The sequence below is a fragment of the Thunnus thynnus genome, chromosome 16, assembly GCF_963924715.1.
Source record: "Thunnus thynnus chromosome 16, fThuThy2.1, whole genome shotgun sequence".
NCBI classification, from domain to species: Eukaryota; Metazoa; Chordata; class Actinopteri; order Scombriformes; family Scombridae; genus Thunnus; species Thunnus thynnus.
Window position 1 is genome coordinate 15,784,131 of NC_089532.1, and position 27,997 is coordinate 15,812,127.

At 41.1% G+C, this 27,997-nt stretch overlaps 2 protein-coding genes across 25 annotated transcripts in view; one reads left to right on the forward strand and one right to left on the reverse strand.

Annotated features, from left to right (window-relative positions):
* Nucleotides 1-8,977, forward strand: part of rnf144aa (ring finger protein 144aa) — a 33,697-nt gene extending 24,720 nt beyond the window's left edge. For both annotated transcript variants that reach the window (XM_067614057.1, XM_067614056.1), the window contains exons 6-8: nt 2,007-2,154; nt 2,629-2,718; nt 4,768-8,977. In XM_067614057.1, the coding sequence (XP_067470158.1) occupies nt 2,007-2,154; nt 2,629-2,718; nt 4,768-4,899 (370 nt within the window). In that variant the 3' untranslated portion in view covers nt 4,900-8,977. The remainder of the gene's footprint in view (nt 1-2,006; nt 2,155-2,628; nt 2,719-4,767) is intronic.
* The window catches only part of LOC137199626 (uncharacterized), a 177,660-nt gene that overhangs the window by 290 nt on the left and 149,373 nt on the right, over nt 1-27,997 (reverse strand). For 13 of the 23 annotated variants that reach the window (XM_067614047.1, XM_067614048.1, XM_067614046.1 and 10 more), the window contains one exon: nt 15,612-23,204. In XM_067614047.1, coding sequence (XP_067470148.1) covers nt 16,362-17,369 — 1,008 coding nt within the window. In that variant the 5' untranslated portion in view covers nt 17,370-23,204 and the 3' untranslated portion in view covers nt 15,612-16,361. Of the gene's footprint in view, nt 1-9,047; nt 9,206-9,901; nt 10,020-15,611; nt 23,205-27,997 lie in introns of those variants that run through there. The other 10 variants (XM_067614052.1, XM_067614040.1, XM_067614051.1 and 7 more) reach the window with 8 other exon arrangements.

Below are 27,997 nucleotides of genomic sequence, written 5' to 3' on the forward strand. Positions count from 1 at the left end.
GGCATTTTTAAGCAAAAATGTCAAAGAGAAATTTGTTTTAGCTACTCAGATGGAAATACTTGCTGGTTTTCTGGCTATTCAATGATATTAAACTAAATATCTTTGGGTTTTGGACCCTTGGTCAGACAAAACAAACTATCTAAATATGTGAACTTGCGCTTAGTATTAGTATTAGCTACTGGATAGTGTAATCACCTGTTATAATGATATATATATATCATATATATATGATATAATAAAAGTACCCTTTAAATTGGTCCAAAATGTAATTGTATGTATCAATTAATTTGCTTAAGTTACTATTGACCCACTTAAAACTGATATTTTTACTGTTACAAATATATTGACGAAAACTTAAATAACTAATTAAATTTAATGTTGAGTGATAAAAGTTTGCTCAGTTTTATATCAGCAGTTGCAATGCTGATATAATAATGTTAGCAATGTTATACCCCAGCAATTTCTACTCCAGTATTGATACAACTACATTATCGAGCATGTTTTTACTACTTCTTCAAACATTCAGAAAGATATTTTACTTCATTTTGACATATTGTGACAGTATCAGTTGCTATAAGGCCATATGTGCAGATGCAACTGGAAATGATATTCAGTTTCTCAGAACTGAAGTAGCGTGTCATGCTCAGCTCACCTGACTACCATTCAGTACCACAAGTCAGTATACAGCAGGATTCACTCAGTGCATCTTTAAATTTAGACTGACAGCCGGTTTGACTGGCTGTTTTGCAGCCACTGCTCAGTGGAGCATCAGCCAATGCCCGAGTACAAATTAATAGCCAGACATAAAACAATCTGCTGAAACTTAACTGCAGTAAAGTAGTCTGAGGTGGGCGTATTATTCATTTCAAGGATACAGGATCTGTCTGTAAGAGTAGAAGAGGGCTGCCCCGAGACATATGCTGCTGACCCGTTTTCTTTGTGATATCCTCTTACTCTGGAAACGTCATTAGCTCTGCTGAGCTTTCCTCTATCAGCACAGGTTCAGGACCAAGCCCAGAGGCCACAGTGGAGGGAAAGAGAGGATTAACAGGTCTACTCTTAGTTGTAAAAAGCCCTGGTGTTTGAACTACACTTGTTCACAGTAAGAAAGTCTCTGATAGCTGGATTCTGATTCTTCTTTGCACCCCAGGCATTTTATTATAGCTTGGAGGATGGATGATGACCGGAGAAATTCTGATTGTCCCCATATGAATGGTCCACCTGATCAAGCAAGCGAGACTTATGTTAAAAATGAAAAGTTCAGAATTACTCACTTCTTTCCTTCATCCCAAAGACAGTCATTTTCTCCCCACAGCACTTTAACCTGACTGCTGTAGTTGCCCAGAATAATGTTTAACTAGAGTCACCTAAGAATGTTAAAAGCTGCCCATTAGATATGCAAAGTAGATGATTTGATTGACTAACTTTAGCTGAGGTTGCTCCAGAAAAACAAGGAACGGCTTTATGCAGGGCAGAAATTCAGAGCCAGTTTCATGATGGCTGCCAGGTGTCAGATGAATGGAGGTGTACAGAATGTGCTGTAATTCAACTCAAGGCACACTGAGATCAATTCATGGAGAATTGGCCTGGAAATGAATGGGCTTGTGTGCTGTCCTATGACGACGCCCAGAATGACAGCTACCTGCTCGCCTGCAGATTTCGGCTGTCAGCACTTTACTGAAACAGGAGAAATGGATACAGATAAACTGACACCAACAGGAGAGGGAAAAAAATAAGAGTCAGGGAGGGAGTTCGATGCCATTTAGTGATTGGTGGTTTTTAGAGAATTTGCAACCTCCTGAACTAAAGCTTTTCACACTGCTGGCACCAACCGCCATTTCACACAATCCTGTTACGCCAAAGATTGTAAATATTGATTACCGCATAAAAGCAATCTCATCCGCAGCACTTCTAGTAAACTGAATGTTAAATGATTTTAGATTTTATGTAATGTTTGGAATTTAAAAAAAAAAAACACATCAGGCTTATGTCTTTCTTCTCTCCAGCTCTTTCTATAAGAATGAAGAGGATGATGCACCAATCAAGCGCTGTCCTAAATGTAAAGTTTACATCGAGAGGGACGAGGGCTGCGCGCAGATGATGTGCAAGAACTGCAAACACGCTTTCTGCTGGTACTGTCTGGAATCTCTGGATGTGAGTTGGTCTTTACTAATTTCTTTGTCACTTGATATTCACTTCAGTAGCAGTGAGAGCAACATTATGCCATTTTTCTCCAACACTAAAAGTCACTACACTTAACTGTGTTAGGACACTGTGATAATCTTGGATGTGGACATCATTTGTCTCCTTGTGACAACAATAGCTTTCATTATCAGGAAACTGCAGCATAACCTTGGACTTGATAAGGAATGAATAAGATGTATTTGCATGTTCTGTTTTTTTTTTTTCCTTGAAATTCATCACAAGACAGATGAAAATGACAGGTTCAGCAGAGCTTGGATAAAGGTGACTCATGAGCCGCTGTACCTTATGTAATCCTAATTGTGTGAGCCCTGACGTGAGGGCCACACAGGTCATTTAAAAAGCAATTTAGTCTGAACAGCTGCCCGTGTCTTTCAGACTGCTAATGGTCAATCTTTATCTCTGTTGCGTGTGTTTGTATGACAGGATGACTTTCTCCTGATCCACTATGACAAAGGGCCGTGTCGAAACAAACTGGGCCACTCCAGGGCGTCTGTTATCTGGCACAGAACGCAGGTGAGAAACCCATCTCTCTCCTCTCTCTCACTCACTCAGCCCCCACCCACCTCCCCTTTAACCACACTGCAGCATGTGGCCATACATGTGCTCTCTGGTTCTGCCTCTTTCTCTCTTTCTGTGTGACACGCACTCGCATTCAGTAACGGGCTGGTAATATCTTGACAGCACAATAGGAAAAGGACAGCTTGATCCGTCCGCAGTGACAAGTGCCTGGTGGTCAGTGTCCTGCTGTTTCCAGCTAAGCCCATTTATGTACACCTTTCACACTTAGATAAAAACATTTACATAACCAAGGTCTTCTTTACCTACAGGTAATAAAATGAAATGACAGATTATATGAGAAAGATTGGATACAACATGTAATTTCCCTGCATGTGATAACATGTTTTAGTCTGCATCAGAGGTTGACAATGTTCTGTACCCACATTTCACCTTAATATCTCTCCTTAGCCAAAGTGTCTATTCACAGGCATCACCTCCCTTTGTCCAACATACTTGTTATTTTGTCAACATTAGCATACACACTGGCATCTGTTGCCCAGTGGGGCAGGTTGAGTCATATGATTACAGTTCAGCTGGTGGAGGCCAGCTATAGCTTCACTGCCCTGTGAGTCTTTGTCTCTCTCTTACTCTCCTCATTTCACCCCCTCGCTCCTTCATATCTAAAAAGCCCTTCCGCTCACTCCCTCATAAATACATAAGATGCACCAGCGCAAACCTATCGTGCAAAAAACATCCTCTCTCCCGGTTGGTATCGGATTACATGAGGTTTATGTGTCCATGCGAACCATGCCATCGGCTAAAAGAAAGGTCATGTCCTAAACATGTAAGCATCATCAGGGTCTGTTAATCAGAGGGAATTGTGCTCAGTGCACTGCACTTTCCTCTGCAGCACAGCCTGTGTACTAGCTGTAAAAAAAAAAATAGTTAGGACAGTTAGTAATGTAAATGCGGTCTTTAATAATAGGCAGAAACCTGGCTGCAAGTGATCCCCCAAAATCTCTCTTTGACCTCAAAACGGGAGGAAAGGCATTGTGCTATTGTAAGTCACTGTTGAATGTGGCTGTGTGTTATATATTCCATTTTGTGGCTCTGCGCTTGCTGGTGTTTGGCTCCACCATGTGGTGAATTAAGTAACTTGCACTGCTCATAACAGTGAAGAGAAATTTTCATTAAATCTTCAGGTTTGTTATGTGTTTTGCCTTGGTAATGTTAGTATTGCACTGAATATTTCAGTGCAATACTATGGGTAATAATAATCTATGGGTAGTTAGGATGTGTTAGTAGTTGTTCAGACTGTTCCATATTCAGAACATCCTACATTCACCACCCAAACTACAAATGTTCATCAACAGCCTCCCTGGTATTGATGGTTTGACTGAGAACCGGTAAAACCAGTCTGTGTGTGAACTTCTGGCACTATGTCCAGATAGTCAAATTTCTTTGCGTTGCACTGTGCAGTGACACTTTTTCCAGTCCCTGTAGCCTGACCTCGTGCTTTGCATGAGGTCAACTGTCTTTGTCTGTCTCTTCCCATATTTCACTCAATGACAGAGAGATATCTACACACAGCTACAACACAAAGTATAATGTGAAAAAGGAGCTTCCCAAATCTGGACAGAAGAACTAATTCACATCCTATTAGACTCATATTATGTTTAGATAAAATAATAATCCTTAAATTTACAAGTTGTTTTAATTATTAAATCTTTTCATTAAACCATTAAAATAGCTACAGGACAAAGAGAGATTTCTGAATTTATTGTTTTTGAAGCATTTGGTGACCTCTGCTGGCCACCTTGTGGTATTGCAAGAACAGCTGTCACCTCTTTTGATTCATGAGGTTATGGTTATAATCACTAACAGTTAGTGGTTATGAATAAATAAATATAAGAATGGGCTACTCAAGCCTTGATATAACAAACCTTTTTTTGTTTATTGTTTTTCAGTATGCTGAAGTAATGCAATGAGATGTTCTGCTTCCAAGAGCAGTGGATAAATCAGACTGTATTGAAATGAATGTGTTTTCTGCTGCTCTCCCTGCAGGTTGTGGGGATCTTTGCCGGGTTCGGCCTGCTCCTGCTGGTTGCCTCCCCCTTCCTCCTTCTGGCCACTCCCATCGTCCTCTGCTGCAAGTGCAAGTGCAGCAAAGGCGACGACGACCCATTGCCAACTTAAACACACCATCAGAGCCGAAGCGGAGAACCGCTGCGAGGATGGGCCATCTTTTTTTCCTTTTCACCCCTTTACATTCTTTTCCTCCCACCAGCTTCCAGTGCTTCATTTTTTGGGCTGAGCCTGCACCGGCCCCCGGCTGCTTTGGGATCCATCGCTCTGCATGAGAGAGGCATGGTAGAAAAGTGACCCGACAACTTGGCCCAATGAGAGATGCGGGGTCAAAGGTCAGAGGAGGTCAGACTTGTCTAAGGACCACTGTGTCCGTGTGTGTCAGACGTTGGTGGTTTGAGAATGTGGAGCAAGTCTGGGCCACTTCAAGTGGTCCGTACGGTAGTTGTTGCTTACTGTGGGGTGGCGAGTTATTACAAACGAAGGAAAAATTAATGTTAAGAAACGCTTTTCTCTTGTATGGACAATATCATGCAGGAGACATCTTAGAAAGAACATTTACTTTATCGCTCTATTTTGTCGGTTTGTCGTACGCAACAAAAGCTTTTTCCCCCCACCACCACAGTCAATGTAGCTCTACAGGTTCAGTCAGTAGCATTAGAGTTACACCACGCATGTTTGGTGTTCACTCGATTTGCACACAGAACATGATTTCTTTGTCATGTTCACGACTGAGGTAGAGAAGGGAGGCTGTTGTCACTCTCAGCTCAATGTACAGCACGTCCTCTTGATGATGTCAATGTTTTATAACCTGTCGCTTTTAATAGAACTGTGCTCAGAGTAGTGTCTGTGTGTTGTACTTTTGAGTGTTTTCCAAACCGTTTAAAACACGCATTAAAGGGGATTGCCACTCAAATTTAAAATACGCTTCTTTTCTGTGGTTCAGTAAATAAGATTATGAAGGTTTCTTAAAGTATCAGCTTATGTTTTATAGCCAGATGTTTTTCATTGCTATTTTACCATCTCTCCTAAGTCATTCTCTTTAGCATTAAACATTTTAGTCATCTCCATGGATTGTGTTTCCAGGTGATGTTATACATTTTTACAATCCTAGACTGAGTGGTGCTCCCCTTTAAATTAAGCATTAATTTAAAGTCTGTCAGAGGACTTTGCGTCCATATGTTCAGGACCCATTTTAACAGTTCACTAAAAAGAGATGTCACTCCTGTAATTCTCTGATCCCAGGTGGTGATTTAGCCAAATAGAAATGGACAGCCTTAAATTAAGAATAGCCAAAATCAGGCATTTCCCCCTGTGCATTAAAAAGAGTAAAAAACAGTTAAATCCAAATAATCCCAGGGAAAGCATGTATAAAGGCATTTTTAAAGCATTACAGACAGTCAGTGAAGCCCTTTATATTCAGATGATTCTATGATGTCATCCATATGCCATACTGTTAATAGCCATACTGTTAAAAAAAAACAAAATATCAAAATAACTGTCCTAAACTGATGTTCTGTGTTAACAAGGGCCTACATTTCCTAAGCCTTTTTGAGCAGGAGAGCTGATCAACATCCATCCACCCATCAGAAACTAGACTCGGTTCAGATCTCCCACTCTTTGAGACTTAACAAATACCCGCCGGCCCAAATTGCAAACTTGCATATGTTAGTGGTCAGAGTGTCGATGTTTTGTTTTGTTGGTAGTTAGACCTCCAACAACAAGCAGCTATTCCTTACAGGGACGTCAGAAAAGCCTCTACAGTAAATATTAAAGAATGTTCCTTTTTTTTTTCGGGCACATTATTATGAAGCTGCTCTATACTATATCACTTTATCTATGCAAGTTTGTACATTACCATTCTTAAACTGTCACCGATTGGTCATAAACAGCTCTATGTCATGAGTAAAGATAACACAGTGAGATCTGCGGAATGTCACCATGCATTTGCATATCATGGCTTTTGTTTAATCAGGGAGTTATTCAGAAACTATCCATTTTACTTTCATTATGTATGTCGCTATTATCTTTATTTCATTTAACAATATTTAAAGATGGTTAGCTTGAAAACGAGGACAGAGATTTTCACATTGCATTTATTTAGTCTTTTTTCTGAGGAGTCTCAAATTCCTTTTTATAGTTGCATAGCTTCACAAAAAATGGAAAAAAAGGTCAAACCATTTAGTTATAAACAGATTATTTCAGTACATATGTCTGCGTGAGGTCTGTCTAATTAGTATTTCATCATTTCAGATTAAACAGAAATCTGAGTTTTGCCATCATGCATAGGCATTCCAACGTTTTGAATAAGCCATTTACTTTATCCCTCCCTCTGGTGTAATTCACCAGTGTTCATGTAGCATTTCATGAGAGGTGTGGCTACAGTTACCACAAAAAGGTAGCTCAGCAGTAGCTAATCTAAGCTTAACAGTAGCTAAAAATCTGCACCTCCCACCTGTCCTCACTAATTTAGCTCTGATATTCAGTATAATCGTTCTTGTTATTAGTAGCCTTAAATTTTGAGTATCTGACCCGTAGCCCGTTTTGCTTTCACTGACCTCACCTACTCTATGAGCATGATCGTTGGATATCAATGCCAGTCCAATTTTTTTACCTTATGTTTCTTCCCTAAAACTGATTAAATTCCTGAAGCTTTTGTTGTTTTATGACAATCGTGCCAAGCAGATTTCCTAGAAGGGATAAGGAAACTTGAGTTGTCTACTGTATGTGCATTTTGACCATGTATTTGTAATGTATTACAAGCTTTTACAGGGTGGAAATATTTTAATGCTTCTTAATGTAAGCGCTGCACTGTATATGGGTTTCATTGTTTTACTTCTTGATATGATCCGTGATGTGTGTGTGTGCGTGTGTGCGTGTGTGTATGTGTGCGTGTGTGTGTATGTGTGGGGTATGGTGCCTGCTGTGTTTATCGGAGGAGTTTAGCAGCTGAGATCTATGTTGACTCTATAGAAACGTCAATACATATGAGAGATTGCAACTGTACTTTTTAGGAGTTTTCACAATTTTATCTGTCAGGGGTCTGATAATATTGCTGGGCAGTGCTCAAGCCTGGCCGGATAAGAATTGATTTTAGATAGTGTATAATATTCAAACACAAAAATGTCACATTTAAGGCACAAACTAGCGTCAAACTACATCCCAACCACTTCCAGTTTTGTTTTTTTTTGTTTGTTTATAACACAACATTTTGTTTTTTAATACATCGTTCTTCTTTACTTATGTTTGCTGGCACCACAAAACAGGTAGATAATGTATTATGCAACAAACATAAAAGGGCCAAACGGCAAACATTGCAATCACTGCAGTGTCACATTGCATAATGACTTGCTTTCCACACTGGGGCCACCTGAAGAGGCTTATCAGGCCTTGATATAAAGGCCTATATAACCACTTAACGTAGATGAAACATCAGCACAGATGTTGGGAGTACGACAGTTTGAATAAGGGCTTGCTTCTAATATTTGGCCCTTAAATGGGAAGCAAGGTATTTATTTTACAAAGGCTCAAGACCTACTTTGCAACTATTCTAAGATCATGGTTGGTTACAAGCAGCAATTTATATTTTATAACCTGTTGTGTCAAGAGATGAAGCTGCATGATTTTTCTCTGACTTCTACATGTTAAATATTACAATATTGTAGCCTCTAAAGATCTTTGAAACGGTAGCGTTGTCACCCTGTCGCCCAGCTTTCTGGTTTTTGTTTTGTTGTTTTTCTAGAAAACATGTTTTGATGTTCAGCCATATGATATACAATGTTGTTCAGCCTTCCTCCATTCAGGTTGGCTTCATGTGTCTGTTACTATTTTGGTTTTTGCTTTTTATACGACTGTGTTACATAATAGTTTGTTGTTACTGCATTATCTGTTTTAAGGGCAGAATTTTTCAGGCCTGATTGGTCAATTAAATGTCCGTCGCATAAGTAAATGGATTATTGTCAGAGGAAATGCTGTCTGTACACAAGACTTCTGTATTTAGAGATGGTAAACAATGTCTCTAGTTTAGTCAGTAATTGAACGTTAATTGACCTGGGTGATAACAAAAATATCAACATTGTAAAATGGCATATTCGGATGAGTTCTGTACAACGTAGACTTGGCATCTCGGTATATCTACAGTTCCACCAACACTGTGACACCAGGTATTAAAGGTTGTTGTTTTTTGTGACTCTGCCCTCTTCATTCATTCACACCAAAACAATCACTTGAAATATTACAATTTAGCATCTCAAACATACCATGAAGATGTCTCATGGCCCATTAGGTTGTGTAATGGCTCCCTCTGGTGGTAGAAGTGTATAGTTCTCTTTTCCACTCAACAGGGAAGATCCATAGTACAAGATGTGCACAAATGATCTGCATCAGTTAAACAAGAGATTCACATGTCTGAATTAATCTGCAAAAGATGAGATATGACATACAAGATGTGTAAATGAATAAACAGGATATTACAGTAAACGTGAAAATCGAGCATACTTTCATAAGGCCAGTTAATACACACAATTAGAGTTCCTAATAATCTTTAGCCTTTATGCTACAAAGACACATTTATTTTCCCTTTTAAGTATTAATTAGTTGAATGTTTTTACTATTTCATAGAGATGATAAGCAATACAGGCTGAGGAAAACAATGTAGACTAGCAAGATTCAAAAGGAAAAATTGATTATGTGACAGTCACAAGTGTATGTAATTTCCTTTTTTCAGTTTTAATCCATCTCCTCCTTTCCTACATGGCAGATGAATAATGTGAGTCATACAATACTTTGTTCTGATCCTCATGAGGCATATTCATCATGTCTTGTTTTTAACAATGACCTTTTGTAGAGCATGTTCACATCTTCTCATCTATTTTTTTTCCCACTTGTGTCAAGCATCTTTCCTTCATATTCACCACAGCTCTGTCTGTTCCATTGCAGCTCTGTCTGTTCATCAGACATGTGTCAGCCTTTTGTTAAGGTCTGCCAAAGAACAGGTTGTTCTCTCCCTCTCTCTGCCTTTGTGTCTATTTCCTGCCAGATGCTGGATTGGGAGCATTAACAAGACAACCCTGAAAATGAAAGTGCAAACGCTTGGTGATATATCATCCCTCACCAGCTGTTCTCTGTTTGGAAGTCTCTCCACCAATCACTGGGCAGGACCACAGGAAGTTACCATCTGTGGGCACCATGGTGACAGGGTTTGTGGATGGGCGTTGAAGCTGATGTGTTATCTGGAGCAAATGAAGTATGATACAGGGAGAGGCAGGGGAGATACAGAGCCAGGAGGTGCAGGGGACAGAAATGGAGAGATGGACAGAGAGACAGGGAGGAGTGTATCGCCTAGAAGACAAAGAGCTGAATCTAAGAGAAACAGAGACAGAGAGCCAAGCTCCTTCGCTGAGAGAGGGATGGATGAAAAGAGAAGAGACAAGGCCTTTGCACCTGCTCTGTATAGAACACAAGGTTCAGCTATCACACATGTGCTGGCTGCAGGCCGATCAGGCAGGCCTGCTCTGGCTTTACCTTCCACACCCTGCTGCCAAGTCCTCCTCCTGCTCCCCATCAGCATCCTCTCCTCTGTTGCTCTTTACTTTCCAACCAAACAACAATCTCTTAACCTTTTTATGCTGTAACATCATCGCAAGAGAGTGAGGTTTACAGTCACAAATCATAATAGCTTGTTTTGAGTGAACTTGTATGTCGACTTTAGATGGGCCCCTCTTAGTAGTGCTATTCATGGAGTGTCTGGTGGTTAAAATATCTTGAAACAGTTGAATATTCAAAGGAAAAGTAGCTAAACAGGAGCTAAGCAAACATTTTCTGGATACAGAAAACCTGTTTTGCGTGTGACTCTTAATATGAGGTCATATCTCCTTGAGAACACTCGTCATACGTTGCATGTCTTACTTGTTAGCAGTTCAATCAAAAAATGCGTTTTCAATTATCAGATTGTTTCATTTAAAGAATTTTGCAGAGGCCTGAAGAGATAAAATTATATAGTATTTCATAAGAAAAAAGACAGATTAGAGAGTTCAACCGATAAACATCTTTAGTTTGTTTACCAGCATCTGGCAATCCCTTAGATTAATTTCGCAACCCATTTAAGTGGTCCGGACCCCCAAGTTGACAACTGGTGTAGTTCAGGTAAGACCTACAGAATGTGGATACAGTGAGAGTTACCGGTGATATTTTTTTCCCCTGTTCACAGTTAATATAGAGGATCTACAACAATTTTGTCCAAGAAGGCCATTGGATAAATGCCCGTGCTTCATTTTACTTGATGTAGCTTGTTAGAATGGTCATCTAAATCCCTTGATGACTTTTCCATGACCAGAATTCAGTAGTAAGACACCTTACCTTTACTACTGAAGGTGAATCCATGGGTAGTATGGTATGGCAGAAGGATTTAGTCATTAAGTAGTGGTGTTGTACATAATATTCAGATCCACTTGATGTTAATGGTAAATCTGCTTGCCAGAAGAGGGAACTAGAGTGCTGTTAAAATAGCACAGCCTGTTTGTCAATAATGATACACACACTTTTTTATTTTATCAAATAAAAATACGAAGTGAGACTTTCTTAGTGTAGAAAGATTAACTAGCTTTCTGTATTTTGAATTTTTCTTGTTTCGTACATAGTTGAAGGATGCATGCTTTTGTTAGCCAGTCAAAATATCATATCAGCTGTGGTCAAATAGATCAGTGATTCATTCTGTATGGTTCAGCACCCTCAATCGTTATGGTTAGGAAATAGTCTTTAGTCCACATGTAGAAATATATAACCTATGTCTTCTGTTGCAGTGAGCATCAATGCCTATTCTAGAAGATATATCAGTGTTTGCCCCCACCAAGGAAAGAATGGAGTAAACACACGTTGACATTGTAAGAGCAAAGAGCTCCCTGCCAGCTCTCGATGGGGGTAAGGGTTAATAATAGGCATGTGCATTCGCTCATACTTGCATACGCACAGCCTACGGGACTCTAATTGCGACCAGGGGCCATTGTACAACAGCCACTGACTGACATTAGGGTGACAGGGCTGATCCAGGTCTGCCTCTGATCTATTTTATCCTAGCATGTAGTTGTACTGCTCATTGTCCCTGAAGCCTGTGACACCTATTAGCTCTCATTAGCTTCCTGTGGTTCAGTGAGAAAAGGCACTGGCTTGTCAAAACAACAACAAATGATAGCCTGGATTGTGACTTGAAAAAGTTCACTTCTAGCCAGTAGTTGCTTCTACAGGGAAGGAATTATGGAATTTTCAAGATTTCATCACATTAAAAATAATAACACTATTTGGTACAAACAAGTCTACAGCCATGCTAGCAGCTTTGTGAGGCTGTACTTAAGCATAGTAGTGCTTTGAGCTAGATGCTAACATCAGTATGCTAATATGCTGATGTTGAGCAGGTATAATGTTCGTCATGTTCACCATCTTAGTTTAGCTTGTTAGTGTGCTAATATTTGAACATAATAATAACTACTAAACAAAAAGTACAGCTGAGACTGATAGATACATCATTAGTTTTACAAGTATTTAGTCATAAGCAGTGGTGGTAAGTAACATTTACTCAAGAACTGTACTTAAGTACAATACTACTTTATACTTCCACTACATTTCAGAGGGTGATATTGTACTTTCTATTACGCTACATATATCTGACAGCTTTAGTTACTTTCCAGATGGAGATTTGACACAATGGATAATATAACAAGCTTTTAAAATACAACACATTGTTGAAGATGAAACCAGTGGTTTCCAACCTTTTTGGCTTTTGACGTGTTACAAAAAGCAGTGTGTAGTCGGGTCACATTCCAGATGTCTATCAGTTGTTAACAGCTCCACCAAATAGTGATTTTCCCTCTAAACTTCTCACATGATTTCATTTCAATAAATGTTCAAATGACCCAATATTTCACCAAAGATCAAAGATAAGAGAAAAAGCCCAAAAACTGAAAACAGATTTGTGTATCAGAACTTTGTTTTTTCTTCTGTCCTCTCCCATTAATCATCTTACAACCCCTCAGATTTATCTGGTGACCCTTTGGAGGGGCCCAACCCCTAGGTTGGAAACCATTGGACTAAACTAGCTAACTGTATATAAAGTAGTTTAAACTAGCTCCACCTCCAGCAGCTACAACAGTAACATGCTGCTTACACACTGATGCTTCAGTATTAATAATCTAATGATGTCATATAAAATAATCTATCAGTCAGAGGGACCAAACCACAACTTTTACTTTTAATACTTTAACTACATTTTGCTGCTAACACTTATGTTCTTTTACTTAAGTACAATCTTCCATGCAGGACTTTTATTTGTAATGGAGTATTTTTACATTGCTGTATTGGTCCTTTTACTTAAGTAAAGGATCTGAGTATTTCTTCCACCACTGGTCATAACCACCACTGGTAATAAGTAATGGAAAAATAGAAATTTAGACCTGCTGCTAGCACTAGAGGAAATGTCAGGGGATCACTAAGTCATTGGGATTCATCCAGTGCTTATGTAATTTTTCAGTCATGACCAGAGACAGATTGAACTGCATACTCTCCATCTTTCCTCCTTCCATTCATATGTCATTATCACCTCTCCTCTCTTAACCTGCAGTTGATGTACCCTCTTGCCACTCCGCACCTTAATAAAACTCATGTACTTCTTTCTCTACAACACCCTGTGTTTGCTTTCCCACTCTACTTACCTCCTGTCTCATTCCACCCCGTCTCTCCTCTCACTCAATTTTATCTGGGAGAAGAAGTTTGCCTGGGGTCATTCACCTGAGCCTCCTCACCTGGCCTCTGACAGGTCTGTTGGGATGGCAGGCCTGCCTGGTGAGGATAACAGTTGTCGAGGGCCGCAGGGAAAGTAACAAACTCTGTTTTCTGTCATGATGACATACCTGAGAACAGCTAAGACCTCAGGGATTTGGTTTGCAATAGGCATGTAGTCAAATACAAATAGACTTGAGTTGATTACAATATTGCCAGGTGTAAAGAGAACTGTAGGGAAATCACTCAAAGACATGTTCTCAAGTCCTGTTTACATTTGGTTAAGCAAAGCACTTTTTCCTTTTTATGCAGCTCACAAATTGATTTTTTTTAAAATACCTTAGGCTACAATAGAAAAAAGTATTTTCACCTGCAGATTTAATGTGAAGTTTGTGAAATGGAGCTGGATGCATATCTAGCCCATGCTCTTTATATAATGTCAGTCATGTGTCTTTTAGTCACTGGCAGTTGATGTGTGTTTGATTAGTAGGACTGGAACCGTCAGCTATCACAGATGACGTACTGTACTGAGCCCCTACTGCTCCTACCACCACCACAGCTTCCAGCCATGCACCTGTTCCCTCAGCCTGCTCTATCTCTCACTCCCTCTCTCTGAGACACATACACACACACACACACACACACACACACACACACACACACACACACGTCTGTGCCTGTGGTTTCAACTTGGCTTTTTCTCATTAAAGACTCAGTGAAATTTGACAGGTTGTGACAGCGAAGGTTTCCACATAGATCCTGCCATAGTGACAGATATCCGACAGCTTGATGATAACTGCTGCCTTATTGCAGAAACACAGGTGTCCCTCATGGCTCATGACAATAGACAGCTCTGAGTGATGGACGGGATTGATGAAAAGTTACAGAACTGGAACAAGTGAAAGGTGTGCATTCTGGGACAAAAACAAGATAGGGATTGTGAATTTGTGTGAGGTTACTGTGTAACTGGCTCAGTAATGAGAACACTGATTTAAATGCTTTGATGTTCACTATTGTACTCGGATGCAAGTTTCCAGAATGACTCCGCTTGGATGGGAATTTATTAATGTACCTAACCTCGACAATTCCTCCACATCCCCCTCCCTTCTTTAGCACCTACTCCTTGCCACCCACCTTTCTCCTCCTATTTTTCCTCCTTTGCCTCCTCCTCCACTCTCTGCCTGTAAATCAGCTCCTTAGCGCTGCTTTTAATATTGCTTGAGTGTGCAGTCTTTTTAACGCGCTCTGGCGTTCACTCCTCTCGCGTGCCCTCTGTCAACAGTAAACTTTCTGAAAAGCGAGCTTAACAGGCCGTGAAAGGGCGGCACAGATGGCTACATCCTAGGTGGTAATTATCAACCACTTCCTCCCAACAAAAAAAAAGGAAACAAGCGAAGGTGTTGCCGTCAGGTCAACTGATGCCGCTGACACGTTCGTAGGCTCTCTGGCAGTGAGCTCAAACCGACGTACAGCGAAGGGCCTTCTGGAGCCCAGACAGCACGTTGACAGTGTCACAGGTCAAGCACAGCCATAAGAGGATGATTTTTGGCTTCAGTGCACATCAGCCAGAAGGAGATCTATATTAAAACCCAATTCTAGTTGGCTGGAAAATCAGTTTTTCTTTTATACCATACTGCAGGTGCTCGTTTAGCTTGGCATCTCATCTTGTTTAACTGAAGTTCCTGAGAAGTCTGTTAATTGCATTTTAACAGGCTATTTCTGATAGGTAGGTAGGTAGGTAGGTACTTTATTAATCCACAGGGGGAAATTTCTTTGCTTTTTTTGGGGTCGGGGCACCAGGTATGAGTTATAAAACGGGTAAGGAGGACCTCCTGTGCTGCTCCGTGGTACACCAAGGCAGGATGAGTCTGTTGCTGAATGTGCTCCTCTGCCTGGCCAGAGTGTCATGAAGTGGATAAGAAACATTGGCCATGATGGCCAGCAGTTTAAACGACACTCTCTTGTCAGTCACCAAATTCACTGGGTCCAGGCTGGCCCCCGAGGACAGACCCCGTCTTCCTCAGCAGTCTGTCTATCCTGTTGGTATCTGTAGCTTTTATGCTGCTGCCCCAGCACACAACCACAAAGAAAAGGGCACCACCACCAACTGATAGAACACATTTAGCATGGTTCTACATACATCAAAGGACCTGAGCCTCCTCAGAAAATAGAGTTGGTTCTGGCCCTTCTTGTATATGGCCTCAGTGTTCCACTCCACTCCAGGTGCACTCCTTGGTACCTGTAGGACTGCACCAAGTCTACATCCTCCCCCCTGATGGAAACAGGGGTAATTGGTGTCTTAGTCTTCCTGAAATCCACCATCTCCTTGGTTTTTCACACATTCAGCTGCATGTGGTTCTGGTTGCACCACCCCACCAGTCACCAACCAGTCCTCTGTACTCCCCCTCCTGACACCCCCAACACATCCGACAACTGCAGAATTATCCAACAACTTCTGCAGGTGGCATGACTCTGAGTTGTATTTTGTTGTTAAGTTGGATTTATAAAGGGTGGGCATGAGGGGAACCAGAATAGTCTCCTGCGGTGCCCTACTGACCACCGTATCTGACACACAACCCTGTAGCCTCATATACTGTGGTCTGCCAGTCAGGTAGTAAATAATCCAGGTCACCAAAGGGCCCTCCACCCGCATTGTCCGTAGCTTATCTCCCTGGTCACTAAGGGGCCCTCCACCTGCATTGTCCATAGCTTATCTCCCTGGTCACTAAGGGGCCCTCCACCTGCATTGTCCATAGCTTATCTCCCAGAGTATGGGCTGGATGGTGTTAAAAGCACTGGAGAAATCAAAAAACATGATCCTCATGGTGCTGGCCACTCTGTCCATATGGGAGTGGGCCTGATGAAGCAGGTAAATGATTGCGTTCTCCACTCCAATGGTTAGCCTGGTAGGCAAACTGCAGGGGGTCCAGTCCTCCCTTCTCCGGGGGTCTGAGGTGAGCCAGCACAAGCCTTTCCAGGCTCTTCATGATGTAGCAAGTCAATACCACAGGTCTGTAGTCATTCAATACACTGGGGCACCCTTTCTTCAGTACAGGGACCAGACAGGAAGACTTCCACATCACTGGGACACTTTCAAGTCTCAGGCTCCAGTTGAAGATGTGCTGGAGGACTCCATACAGCTGGTCTGCACATGCCTTGAGGACACCTGGTTTGATGCCATTAGGGCCTGCTGTATTGCCTGCCTGGAGCCTCTTCGACTGCCTCTTCACCTGATCGGAGGTCATATTGATGTGTGGCTGTGTGGGTGTTGAGAATCCAGGGGGAGGTTCAATGTCAATGTCTGAGCTACAGAGTTGTTCCTCAATGGTAATATGTTTTGGATTACACCATCTGTTATTCACAAGCAAGGCAAGCCCCCTGCCTTTCCATTTACCACTCTCTCGCTGGTTCCTGTCTGACCTGTTGATGGTCATGTTTGAATTGGGGATATGGTCATGCAGCCATATCTCCATAACGCACATGATACTACACTCCAGATACTCCTTCTGACTCCTAGTCAGCGCCACAAACTCACTCTCCCAAGCTCTCACGTTGCCCATAATGATGGAAGGAATAAACAGCATGTACTTCCTTTTCTTTTCATGGGGTTTCACTCCCACTCTGTACCCGCGGCTCCTCTTCCATAGGTGCTTTGGAATATCCAGACTCTCTCCCTGGAACATGGCTGGCTTGTTTAGGGCAGTACATGAGTAAACAATGCCTGTGCTGTAATTCGCATTGCAACTGGCCAATAAAAATTTCCCCAAGGCTAGTAAAAATGTAAAAACACTCATCACCCAACTCCTAGCCATTATATCAAAATATGAAGAAAGTACTACTAGCTGGAGCACCAAAAGACATAAAAATAAAGCACAAACAACAAAGGTATAAGAGCTTCTGCAACAGGCTGCCACCCTCACGGCGCCATCTTTACTGATGTTGTGTAATGTACAGTAGACAGGCAATAAGAGCTAATTAGTCTGAAAGTGTTTCAATCGGCACTAGGTGTTGGTAATGGCTGCATTTATGCACACTAAACAAGCAAGGGGCCATTTTTGAAGAGCTCAACCATTTATTTTGCTGTAGATCTATTAAAATTGAAGGTGACAGCTAATTTGAATCCTCTTTAATTTGGGGGAAATTTAATACACTGCAAGGTGATAGGCAAGGCTCCCCCTACCTCAGTACAAGTCGCCCGCCACATGCAAAAATATGTAAATGCTGCCCGTATTAGAATCTTTGTCTGGTTGTCATTCTCACATGGGGCACATCAAAGCCATATGACCTGATTTTGCACCTGCTGTTTAATTAAATTTACAAGACAGACACAGTCTCCACTCCCGGTGATATACAAATCTGGCTTTATTACCCCAGCACTGTAATTTACAAGGCAATTTACTGCTGGGCGGTAATGGTGCCTGCCAAAGTGCTCCCTCTGAAAAGATACACAAACATGCACAAAAACAAGTTATCCCATTTCGCTTCCTGAAGATAGGACCAAGAATGCCAAGACCACTTTATAAATTGTAACCACAGGATTAAAGATTGTGCTGTTTTAGCCCAGAAGACATCGGCTGTACGTTCTAGGAATCTCACCTCAATGTTCCACTTCCTGGAAAGTCCAATAGCAAAAAAAAACTAAACTGAATCTTAAAAATCCACCATAAACATCTCATCACTGGTCGGTGGGAGTAGCACAAAACGTGTGTGGATGAGCTTCTCTAAATTATTCTAAATTAAACAGTGCCCATTACTGAAAAAGGAAAATCTGGTTAGTATTTTGTGAGTGACTCAAGACCCTGATCTTGTCACTCCTCACAAGCATACAGTAAACCAAGCTCAGCACTACAGAGATTGGGGAGTGACAGTCATAAACTATACCCCCAGGAGAACTGAGATTTAGAGACTAGAGGGTGGAATCTCAAGTGATGGTGGAGCTTGTGAAATGCTTTACAGGTAGCAGTAGCAGAGCAGAGTTTGTAAAAACAGCATACCCAAACAAAAAAGTGAGTTAGCATAGACAGCTTACCATAAATAGGCCACTGCATTGCCAAGGCTTGGATATACAGTATGTTGCTATTGTGTCTTGTGTGAATGTGGCAGTGCAGCCAGTTCTCTGCCTGAACTACCTTGCGGGCTTTGCTCTTTTTCAGTTAGTCAACTCATATAGAGCAGATGAGGATAATCTACAAAGTTAATATGTAGTGGGCCTTCATATCAAAAATGATTTTGCATCAAAGCAACACTGCATTGGTGAGAGCGTGTTGCTTTAGCTACTGGTGAAACATGAAATACAATCCAAGAAGCCCAGTTTGAGTGACAGAACCATTAATTTGAAAGCTTATCAGATGCCAAAACACTGGATTTTACAACTCTGGAAGGCAGCAAATATTTTCATTGTGACGATCACAAGTTAAACAACAGAAATACAGCGTTCATGTTACAAAGTAATCTGCCAGTAATGTGCGTATATATCTGATTGTCCATCGCAGCACCTTGCTGGATGACGTTGCACTGCTGTCTGGCAAAAGGTGAGCTCTCTGCGTTGGCATCCCTGCTGTGTCCATGGACCAACCTCATTCAAATTAATAACACTACTGCATGTTTTCATGCAGGGCTGGTGTTGGGCTGAACACAGCCTTAGCTATAGGTTCTGACCTCATCACTCACCGCGAGCGTACACCAAGCTCAGCACAGCACAAAACCACATTAGATACAGAGCTTGACAACAGCTGTTACATGAAATCTACTATATGTGGATTGGGCACCAGCTGCCATGTGGCCATTCGCCTGTTAGGCACTTCTGCCCATGAAGGGAATATACTATCTAGAGTGCACCTTCTATTTAAGGCCCAGACACCAGCTATCGCATGGCTATTCCCCAACAAAGCACCTCAACCATTGCAGGGTTTATACTATGAAGTCAATTGTGTCATAGAACAGGTAGTAATGGTAAAATTATTTGATTATTGAATTACTGCTAATCCTCTTGGCTGTGTGGTATCAGCTACTGACAGGCCGCAACATGCACTGAATTCCTTGGTTGCCAACAAGAAACCTAAGCTTGAGCTCAACCAGCTTCCCACAGTCTCTTCCTCTTCTTGTGATGCCAACCGTGCACTGAGCTCAGAATTGGTTTCAGGTTATTTAGGTTAAAAAATAGTCAAAGATAGAAACTAAACCAAAATACCTCAGGGATGAGGATTATCATTCATTGTCCGTCCTGGTCTCAACAAACATTCTTCACTATCAGCAGAGGGCAACTCTTTCTCTCCTCTTCATCTACTCTCTCTCATGCATCTTTTCCTCTGACAGATTCATAATAGTTAAGATCCACCTCTTGACATGCAGCAACCAATCAGTAAGCAAATGACAACCTATGACTGTAATGATTGACATGGATAAATGTTAACCCAGTAAGCCACTTGATATGCAGCAGACAGATCAGACACATCAGCTAAGCAGAAGATAATTATTAATTTTAGCACATTAAACTCACAAAAATTCATGGCTTTGAACACACATACTCCTCTTATGAAAGGTTATGTAGCAATGATAATCAGCAGAGCAGATTAGTACATGGATATAACTTTAAGATCAGCAATGAGTGCAGCTGATTAGCAGCAACATAAATAGAAGTTATATGTAATTATGATATGAAAAATAGTAAAGCAGGATATCATATAAACCTATTTCCTTCTCAGTTTAAAAATTTGCAGAAATTAGCAACCATCAGACATCATAACTTCGCCCACAAGCAACATCTGGAGAGCAATTTCAGTACTCTCTGCTATTGACATTTTCTAAATAGCCCATAAATCTTTGGAAGTGATAATAATATTCTCTCAACTCTCTTGTTCCTATAAGATTCTGTTCTGTTTATGTATCCATAGTTCCCATGTAGTATGTTTAAAATATCCTCTCATAGTAATACTGCAACAAGTTCAGGTTTTCTGTATTAATGTGCACCCCACTCATCATCTGTGTTTTGGGTTCTTAACATCTGGTACAATGTGGGTGTTCTTCCATTACTTTGTACTATATGGACCTTGTCATTTAATCTGTTTGGCTACACTTTTTTTTTTTTTTTAAAAAAGTAGAATGCGTGTGTGCCTGGATAAATTTCTCCTGTAAATTATCAGCACAATATACAGCAATCAAATGGCAAATCATTGATTTTGCTCATAGGGAGTGAACATGCTCTTGTTCCCAGTTTAGGGGACAAGGCCTTCTAAGTTCTGTTCCTATAGGGTTCAGGGTTTTGAAATACTGCGCCCTAGTAAATGTGAGCATGCATATGTGTGCACGCAGATTTGCAATTGCATGTGAATCCGAGACATGCCCCTGGTTGCAGTAGAGTGTGCATCTCAGGCAATCCATAATAGATGATGAAATTTGGCAAGCCGTCCAGCCTTATGGTCCTTTCCTCCTCCTGCAGCTGCTTGTTTTCCCAGAACTCATCTGTGCTGCTGACCAAGAGTTGTGTGCGTATGTGTGTGTATCTGAGAGAGAGAGATAGACAGAGAGAGAGAGAGAAAAAGAGAGAGAGACTGTGTCCGTATGTCACTATCTTTGCCCACAAGCGCTCCACGAGCATCTTTCCATTCCTCAATATGTCAGACTTGAATATGAAAACGGGCAACTTTTTCATCACTCAACCACCATGTGCACATATGGCCACAAAGCTGATGGTGAATGTCAAAGTTGAGTGGAAAGGCCAAGGAGCAGTGACAAAGTGACAAAGCACTGCAGATAATAAATCCAAGCCGCTGCGGTGACGGACACAGATCCCTGTCCATTTTTAGATGTTAAATGATAATTTTGCTGAAGTAATTTCATGAGAAAAAATCAATGGACAAGACTATATTGAAATACAGTATCAAAATGTGGAAATATGTGCAAAAAGTACTGTCAGCTTAGTTGGAATTTAAGTTGGTATTCAGACCAGAAACAGTCAAAATCATGTAACCTTCGTCACAACAATGGCAAGGTAAACGCTAGAAATATATTGTTCATGTTAAAAAGTCTAAACTACCAGGAAGGCGCACTTACACGTATTTGATTGGCCAATGCAGTACCAGCACTGCATTGCTGGCAACAATTTAGCCAGGCTCATATTTTTTGCCAAACAACCGTGCATCTGCACCATCTCTGCATTAACACAGGGGGTCCCGTTAAAAATGAATGAGGGGGCTGCATTTTTTCACACTATACTGTTAACTGTCTGAACGCAACTAAATAGGGGAAGACTGACACCATCAATAGTTATCTTTATTTACTGATTTCACCTGAAAGTGTAATTCTGGTTACTTCTCTATTGGTTATGATAACATTGCGCTGCACCCTGCTAATAACTGAGATCCTGGGAAAGTGACAACACCATTTTCCTGTCCAAAAAACGGATTATTATCAACATTTCAGGTGTTCTCATGAAGGATCCGATAATCTGGCTGAACTGTTGTCTTGTTTAAAACTTGTTAAAAACTGTCTGATCAACATGTGACCAGTTGTGTTTCTTGGCCGACTGGAGTTCGTAATAGGGATACAGCCATGTTCCCAGATCTTAGCAATTACTTTGGCGAGTACACTTATACTCAAACTGATAGAAATGATGGCCATAACTGTCCAAACAACACTTGAATTATCATAAACCAAACTGATCCTTAAATGGTATAAATGATCTGGCCCATGGGTTCGGAAAATGGGTAAAACTTTGCCTGCTCCCAAGTGCCTTGATAAGTTGTGTGAGATGGTCAGTGATATATTGCAGTAATTTATGAAGTATTATCAGCTGGTATGGTGGCCTCAGGCCTTCTAATAAATTGTTTCAAAGTCATTGACCCACAAAGTCATATGTTTCTTCCTTTCTAGCACACTTGCATCCATACAAACAGCGGTGAGTAGTGTGCCATGATTGATGGGATAGGTTGGGCTGGTAAGGTGGGATGCCTGTGCACAGGCTGTACAGCAGCTGTTTTCTCAAAGCTCGAGGAGAGCAGAGACAGAGCGAGAGAATGTGTGTGAAAGTGAGAGAGACACAGAGACAGAAAGAGAGAGAGGTCGAATAGAAAGCAGGGGGAGGGCAAAAGGAGGGAGCAGAGAAAAAGCAAGTCTACCTTCCTCTTGCCCTTCAGGCAGACCAGGTGTCTGTAGCTCCACGCTGACTCGTACCACAGAACCTGGCACGGCTGCTCTCGAACAGGTCCTCCTCATCGTTCTCCCCTTCCCCAAGGATGGCCGCAATTAACACACACAGAGAGTGCACAGTGTAGAGAAAACATGCCGAAAATGACAACGCCCCAAGCCACAGCACATGGAAAGGAAAGAGGGAGAGGGAGGGAGAAAGAGAGAGAAATGAGGGGAACACAAAGAGAGAGAGGGAGCCAGAGAGGCACACCAGAGAGCTTGTTTTATAAAGGTGCAGGTGCAGGATTTGAGTGACTGCCAGGTTGCACTCTCCTTTTGGTTCCATATTAACGTTGTCAGCTTTTTATCTCCCCTCTCCTCACCTGCACTGCTCCATTCCTCACCATGTTCTGCTGTTCACTCATTTTCAAGTGCTCCCCTCTCACCCAGGTAAAAGAAAGTTTGGCAGAAACTTTCAGCCTTGCAGCCATGCTTTTTCGATTTCAGAAATGTTTTTGAGGCTGTGGATGGAAACAAAAAACAGGGAAAAATCAGATTAAACCTAACAGCAATGTTCATTTCAGCACCCTACTGTTTGTAACGATCAGAGGTGCACACACTTATAAAACAAGATGTCACTCATTTCTGGTGAGTCAGCTGAAGGGGGTGCTGTGACATTGTGAATAATTAGGCACCTGTGTGCTATAACAACTGTAGCGAGTCATGTGGGTCTGAGTCAGATGTTGCATCTCACAGGGATGACATGACAGACAGGAGTGCAACTCCATTTGAGTCAACTCCATCATCACAGCAGGTATCTTTCTAATCCTGACAAGAAAATTTTAACATGGCTGCTAAGCAGCAGTGGGCAAGATATCCTGGCTTTTAATGTCTATGGGTCAGGCCTCAAAAACCTTAGATCTTTTCGTTAGACCCTCCATGCCTGACAAATGCCAACAGAGGCTTTCTACTACATACAGTATTTGTAGTCTCAAAGCCCAAGACAAGCTTTGTCTTGTCTGAGCCCCTTATAACAACATCAGGGGTTATGATAAGTCAAAGCTCCTCCAAAGCCACAAAAGATATACAACAATTTGCACAAGCTGTGTAGTACTGCAGATGACCTTTAAAAGAGTACTCCATCAATTTGAAATTGCACTTCTAAAACATTGTCTGACTCATTATTTCTATTTTTCAGTATCAAAACCGATGCAGCAGAACCACATTGTTTCCATATCATGTTTTTATTCCACACATGCTTTTACCTTGTTAAAATCTGGTGCCTTCGTTACCCTCTATGCAACTGGACCACCAACATTGGTCAGAGATTCAGGTGTGTGATGGTAGTAGTGACTAATATAGCGTTGAGCTACCAGCCTGAAGCAGAGATGAGGAGGTGGTTACAGAGGTCTGTTAAGCCCACTTTTTTCTAACTCCACACCCCTAGAATTTTTATTTTCAAATGTGTAGTCTTCAGCCCCAACCAACATGACAACTGACATCACTTGAGGCAATTTATCAGACCTCATGCAATTCCCACTGGGGCCACAAATGACTTTATATAACGGTTTTCACTTGTCAGTTTCCTATTCACACATCCAGCAGGCACGGAGAAACAATAGCATTCATTTGGAATCATGTTTCTGGCCATCCAACGTAACAGTCCAATATTCCATCACTCCACTAACTGCTGAGACAAATATTTAGCTCTTTAACTGCTAAATGCCCTTCTATGTTCACTATGTAGTCGCTAACTTTGTCTGTGTGTTGTTTGGTGCAGGGCAGGTTACATGTTGGGTCAGATTTTTAGAGCTTTTTCACTTCTGCTAGCCAAGACTGCTAACTTCTGGTTTAGCTTTCCAGCTAACTTGAATGGGGATAAAACGATTAAATCGTGCGGTTCTTCTTAACTTCTGAAATGTGATCAGACTGAATAGATCAGATTCTGATAGTGAAACAAGTCATTTCGCCGGGGTTGTGACACTCAAATAAAATGTATCTGCTGATTTACATACATCTCTTTCACAATGTAAGTTTATGAAAAAAGTTATTTTGGGTCCAATAGCATCACATGACGTTGTAATTACACAGTTTGGGCACTATGTCAAATTGGCTTCAAAGCCCGGTGCTCTTCATGGGGACATGGTCTGTCTCTCTGTAGGGTATTCAATACAAAATGGCAACCATGCTCAGCAAGCAGATACGACAGGGGAACTGAGAAACGCTGTGAAACTGTTTGGGAGTTAGTCACAGCACTCTGTTATATTTTTTGCCTGTACATTATACTTACACGTTATACAGTCTTAATTTCATAATGGACGTTTGTGTTATGATATTTAAACCAACCATTCATCAACACAGTTTAGACCTCAATATATGAAACATGGATATTTGCCCCCCCCCCCCGATATTTGTAATTGACTGGACATCAGATTCCCCCAGAAGCAGAAAGAAAGCTGATTTGTTCTCCTCAATATTCAGATTTAAACTGACTCCAAAACGCACCGGATGTGTATCATTCATAGAAAACCCGCTGCGTTTGGTTTGTGTTCATATTCAGCAACAGCGAAATGCAGCTGTGAGCGCAGTGCCAAAGCTTTGGGTCCGTCCTGTAGGTCCTGTGGGCTGCCACTGCTTCAACTCCAAATAGTTCCACATATTTCTGCTCCTCAGAACTGGTATTTTAATGTAACAGAGCAGAACTTAATGTGGAGCGTCAGAGGTAAGGGGAGAAAAATGGTGCTGCACATAACAAGAGTGGCCACTGATGTATTATACGATCAGTTAAGTTATTTTTACAGTGAGTGGAGCGGTTTCTGTAGCTGTCTCCAGCGTTTATAAAAATAAGTGCGTCTTTAAATTGAGAGTGATGTGCACATTTACGCATGACGCACAGCAGCGGCAACTTCATTAACACCAGATCGGTGAAGATCTGACGGTAATTAATGTTCTGTGTTCTGCTACACATTACACAGGTCAGCTTCTACACACAGATTCCAGCTTTATACAGGGGAATTGTTTATAACAAAGCAGCCAATATGGAGGAGAGCTCCAACAGAGCTGTCAGGATATTTTTATTTTAAGTAGCTAAAAGTCAAAGATAAATCTACCGCCCCATACCCACTTGGTCCCCCCACAATGTCTGACTGAAGATTTCACCTTTAATTGTGTTTTTAATAACGTTTCACCACATTAAAAAAATCGGCGACATTTACATTAAAGCCTACGTTTTATGTTACATTTTTGAACATAAAACAGAATAAACATATAGCAGGTAGTCACAGCTGACATGACAACTCACGGTTGTGGGATGTCATAATAACACAACACGCTTTCTAGCTTGGGAGTTTTGCGGGAGCTCAACAGTCAGAAAAAAAAAAGAGCATCAAAGCAGCAATGGAAACATTTGAGACGGTAAACAGCTCAAATAAATGCTGAAACATCTCAGCTCTCAACACAAAGACAATTGAATCTGAGCCAACCAACAAAACTACTCAGCTAACAGCTAACGGACAGGTTTTGACTGCTTGTGGAAGATGAATATCATTTGCACATTCACTGTGGTCTATTTTTCTAATAATTTCTCTATGCTTATATATATTTCTCTTCTAGAATGTAAGCAACTGTAACATAACCCTATTTTCCCCCAGGATCAGTAAAGTATTTTTTATTCTGATTCTATTTACACGCTCATGCTCATGGTACCTTTTCATATACAGCTTCAGGGGATCATACTTCTCAGATTTGTCTCATCAAAGTCTCAGACTCATCTCGCCTTCTTCCCTTTACTAAAACCAACAGCCCTACTTTGAGGGGTTACTATCTATAATGGAAAACAAAATCCAGTACCATGTAGTGGAAAAACGGCTTAGACCCCAACTCCACTACCACAGCTAGAGAAGTCAGCTTTCACATAGAGATGATAATGCTGTGAGTTATACAAATGCAAACCAGCCAATTAAAGTAGTAGGGGAACTGTGATTCTTGTTTTACATTTAAGAGCTCCAAATATTTCAAATGTGGAAAACCAAAAGTCAAGTTTACTCATTTAATTTGATTCATGTTTTTTTGAATTATTTATATTGCAGGGGTTGGTTATACTCTTTTTGTAAAGGAATATCTCTAGTGATCACACATAAGCAAATGGGTTCTGATATTTACATGCATTAATTGCTTCCCAAGCTCCCCACTCACCGACTGTAAATTAATAAGAATTTTTCTCTGAAGTCAAACAATAATGGACCAAACTGAAGGTGAACACCATTGACAAAGTATCTTTCATTTGTTCCCTCAATATTCACTGTTGAACCGTCTCCAAAATGCTCTGGATGCTTAACATATTGTTAAATTTAACAATATGTTAACGGAGGTTTTCCTCCGACAGTATGAAAAAGATGAAGACTTTATCTAATGTTATTTAAACTACCTTTCACTGATAAGGTGTTAACTGTTACATACGATTTGAATGCAGGACTTTTACCTTAATTAAGTTGTTTCACAACATGACACTTAACGTCACAAACTGATCTGGCTGACAGGATGCTAATCCTCACTTAGCATGATGCTAACAATATATTAATAAAATGGGATACACCATAGAAAAATGGCAAAGCTAGTAGAGTTAGCTTTGCACTATTTAACTTAAAACACAAGATGTGTACACAGCTAAATGTGTCAGGAGAAGGATCTTTAATGCAGGACTAAGCAGCCTGATGGTCTTGTGTAAATGTACAGAGGCTTTAACTAGAGTAAGTGTTCCTCCAGAGGTGCTTCTTCCTGAGGTTGGAGAAGCCTAGCCTCTAGTCATCATAGACAACGCCCCAGCTGCTGATGAAGATTTAAATAGCAAAGTGAAAGTGCTGTTGCAAGCTGAGGGAAGGACTATGGAGGACCTTAAGGCTCTACTGTCCACTGTACAACTCCCCACTAACTCTACTGAGTACATTTGGTGATTTTTTGCAAAGACCAATAAACCTCCATCTGAAAGTGGTTATCGTCACCTACGCATCTTCTCAGGAACACAGCCTGTTCCAGCAGGTGAGAAGCAGTTCGATTACTGGCTTGAGCAGGAATGGCTCATGATAGAGGAGAGTGCATGCACTGAGAGAGAGAAAAAGCAAAAGCTAATGGAAAGTCTAAAGGGGCCAGCAGTTGAAATAGTCAAAGCCACATGAGCCACCAACCCTGATGCTAACCCTGCAGAGTACTTGGAAGCCCTTGAAAGTGGCTTTGGAACTGCAGAATCCGGAGATGATCTGTATTTCACTTTCTGACTGATGCAGCGGCAACAGGGAGAGAAACTGACAGATTTCCT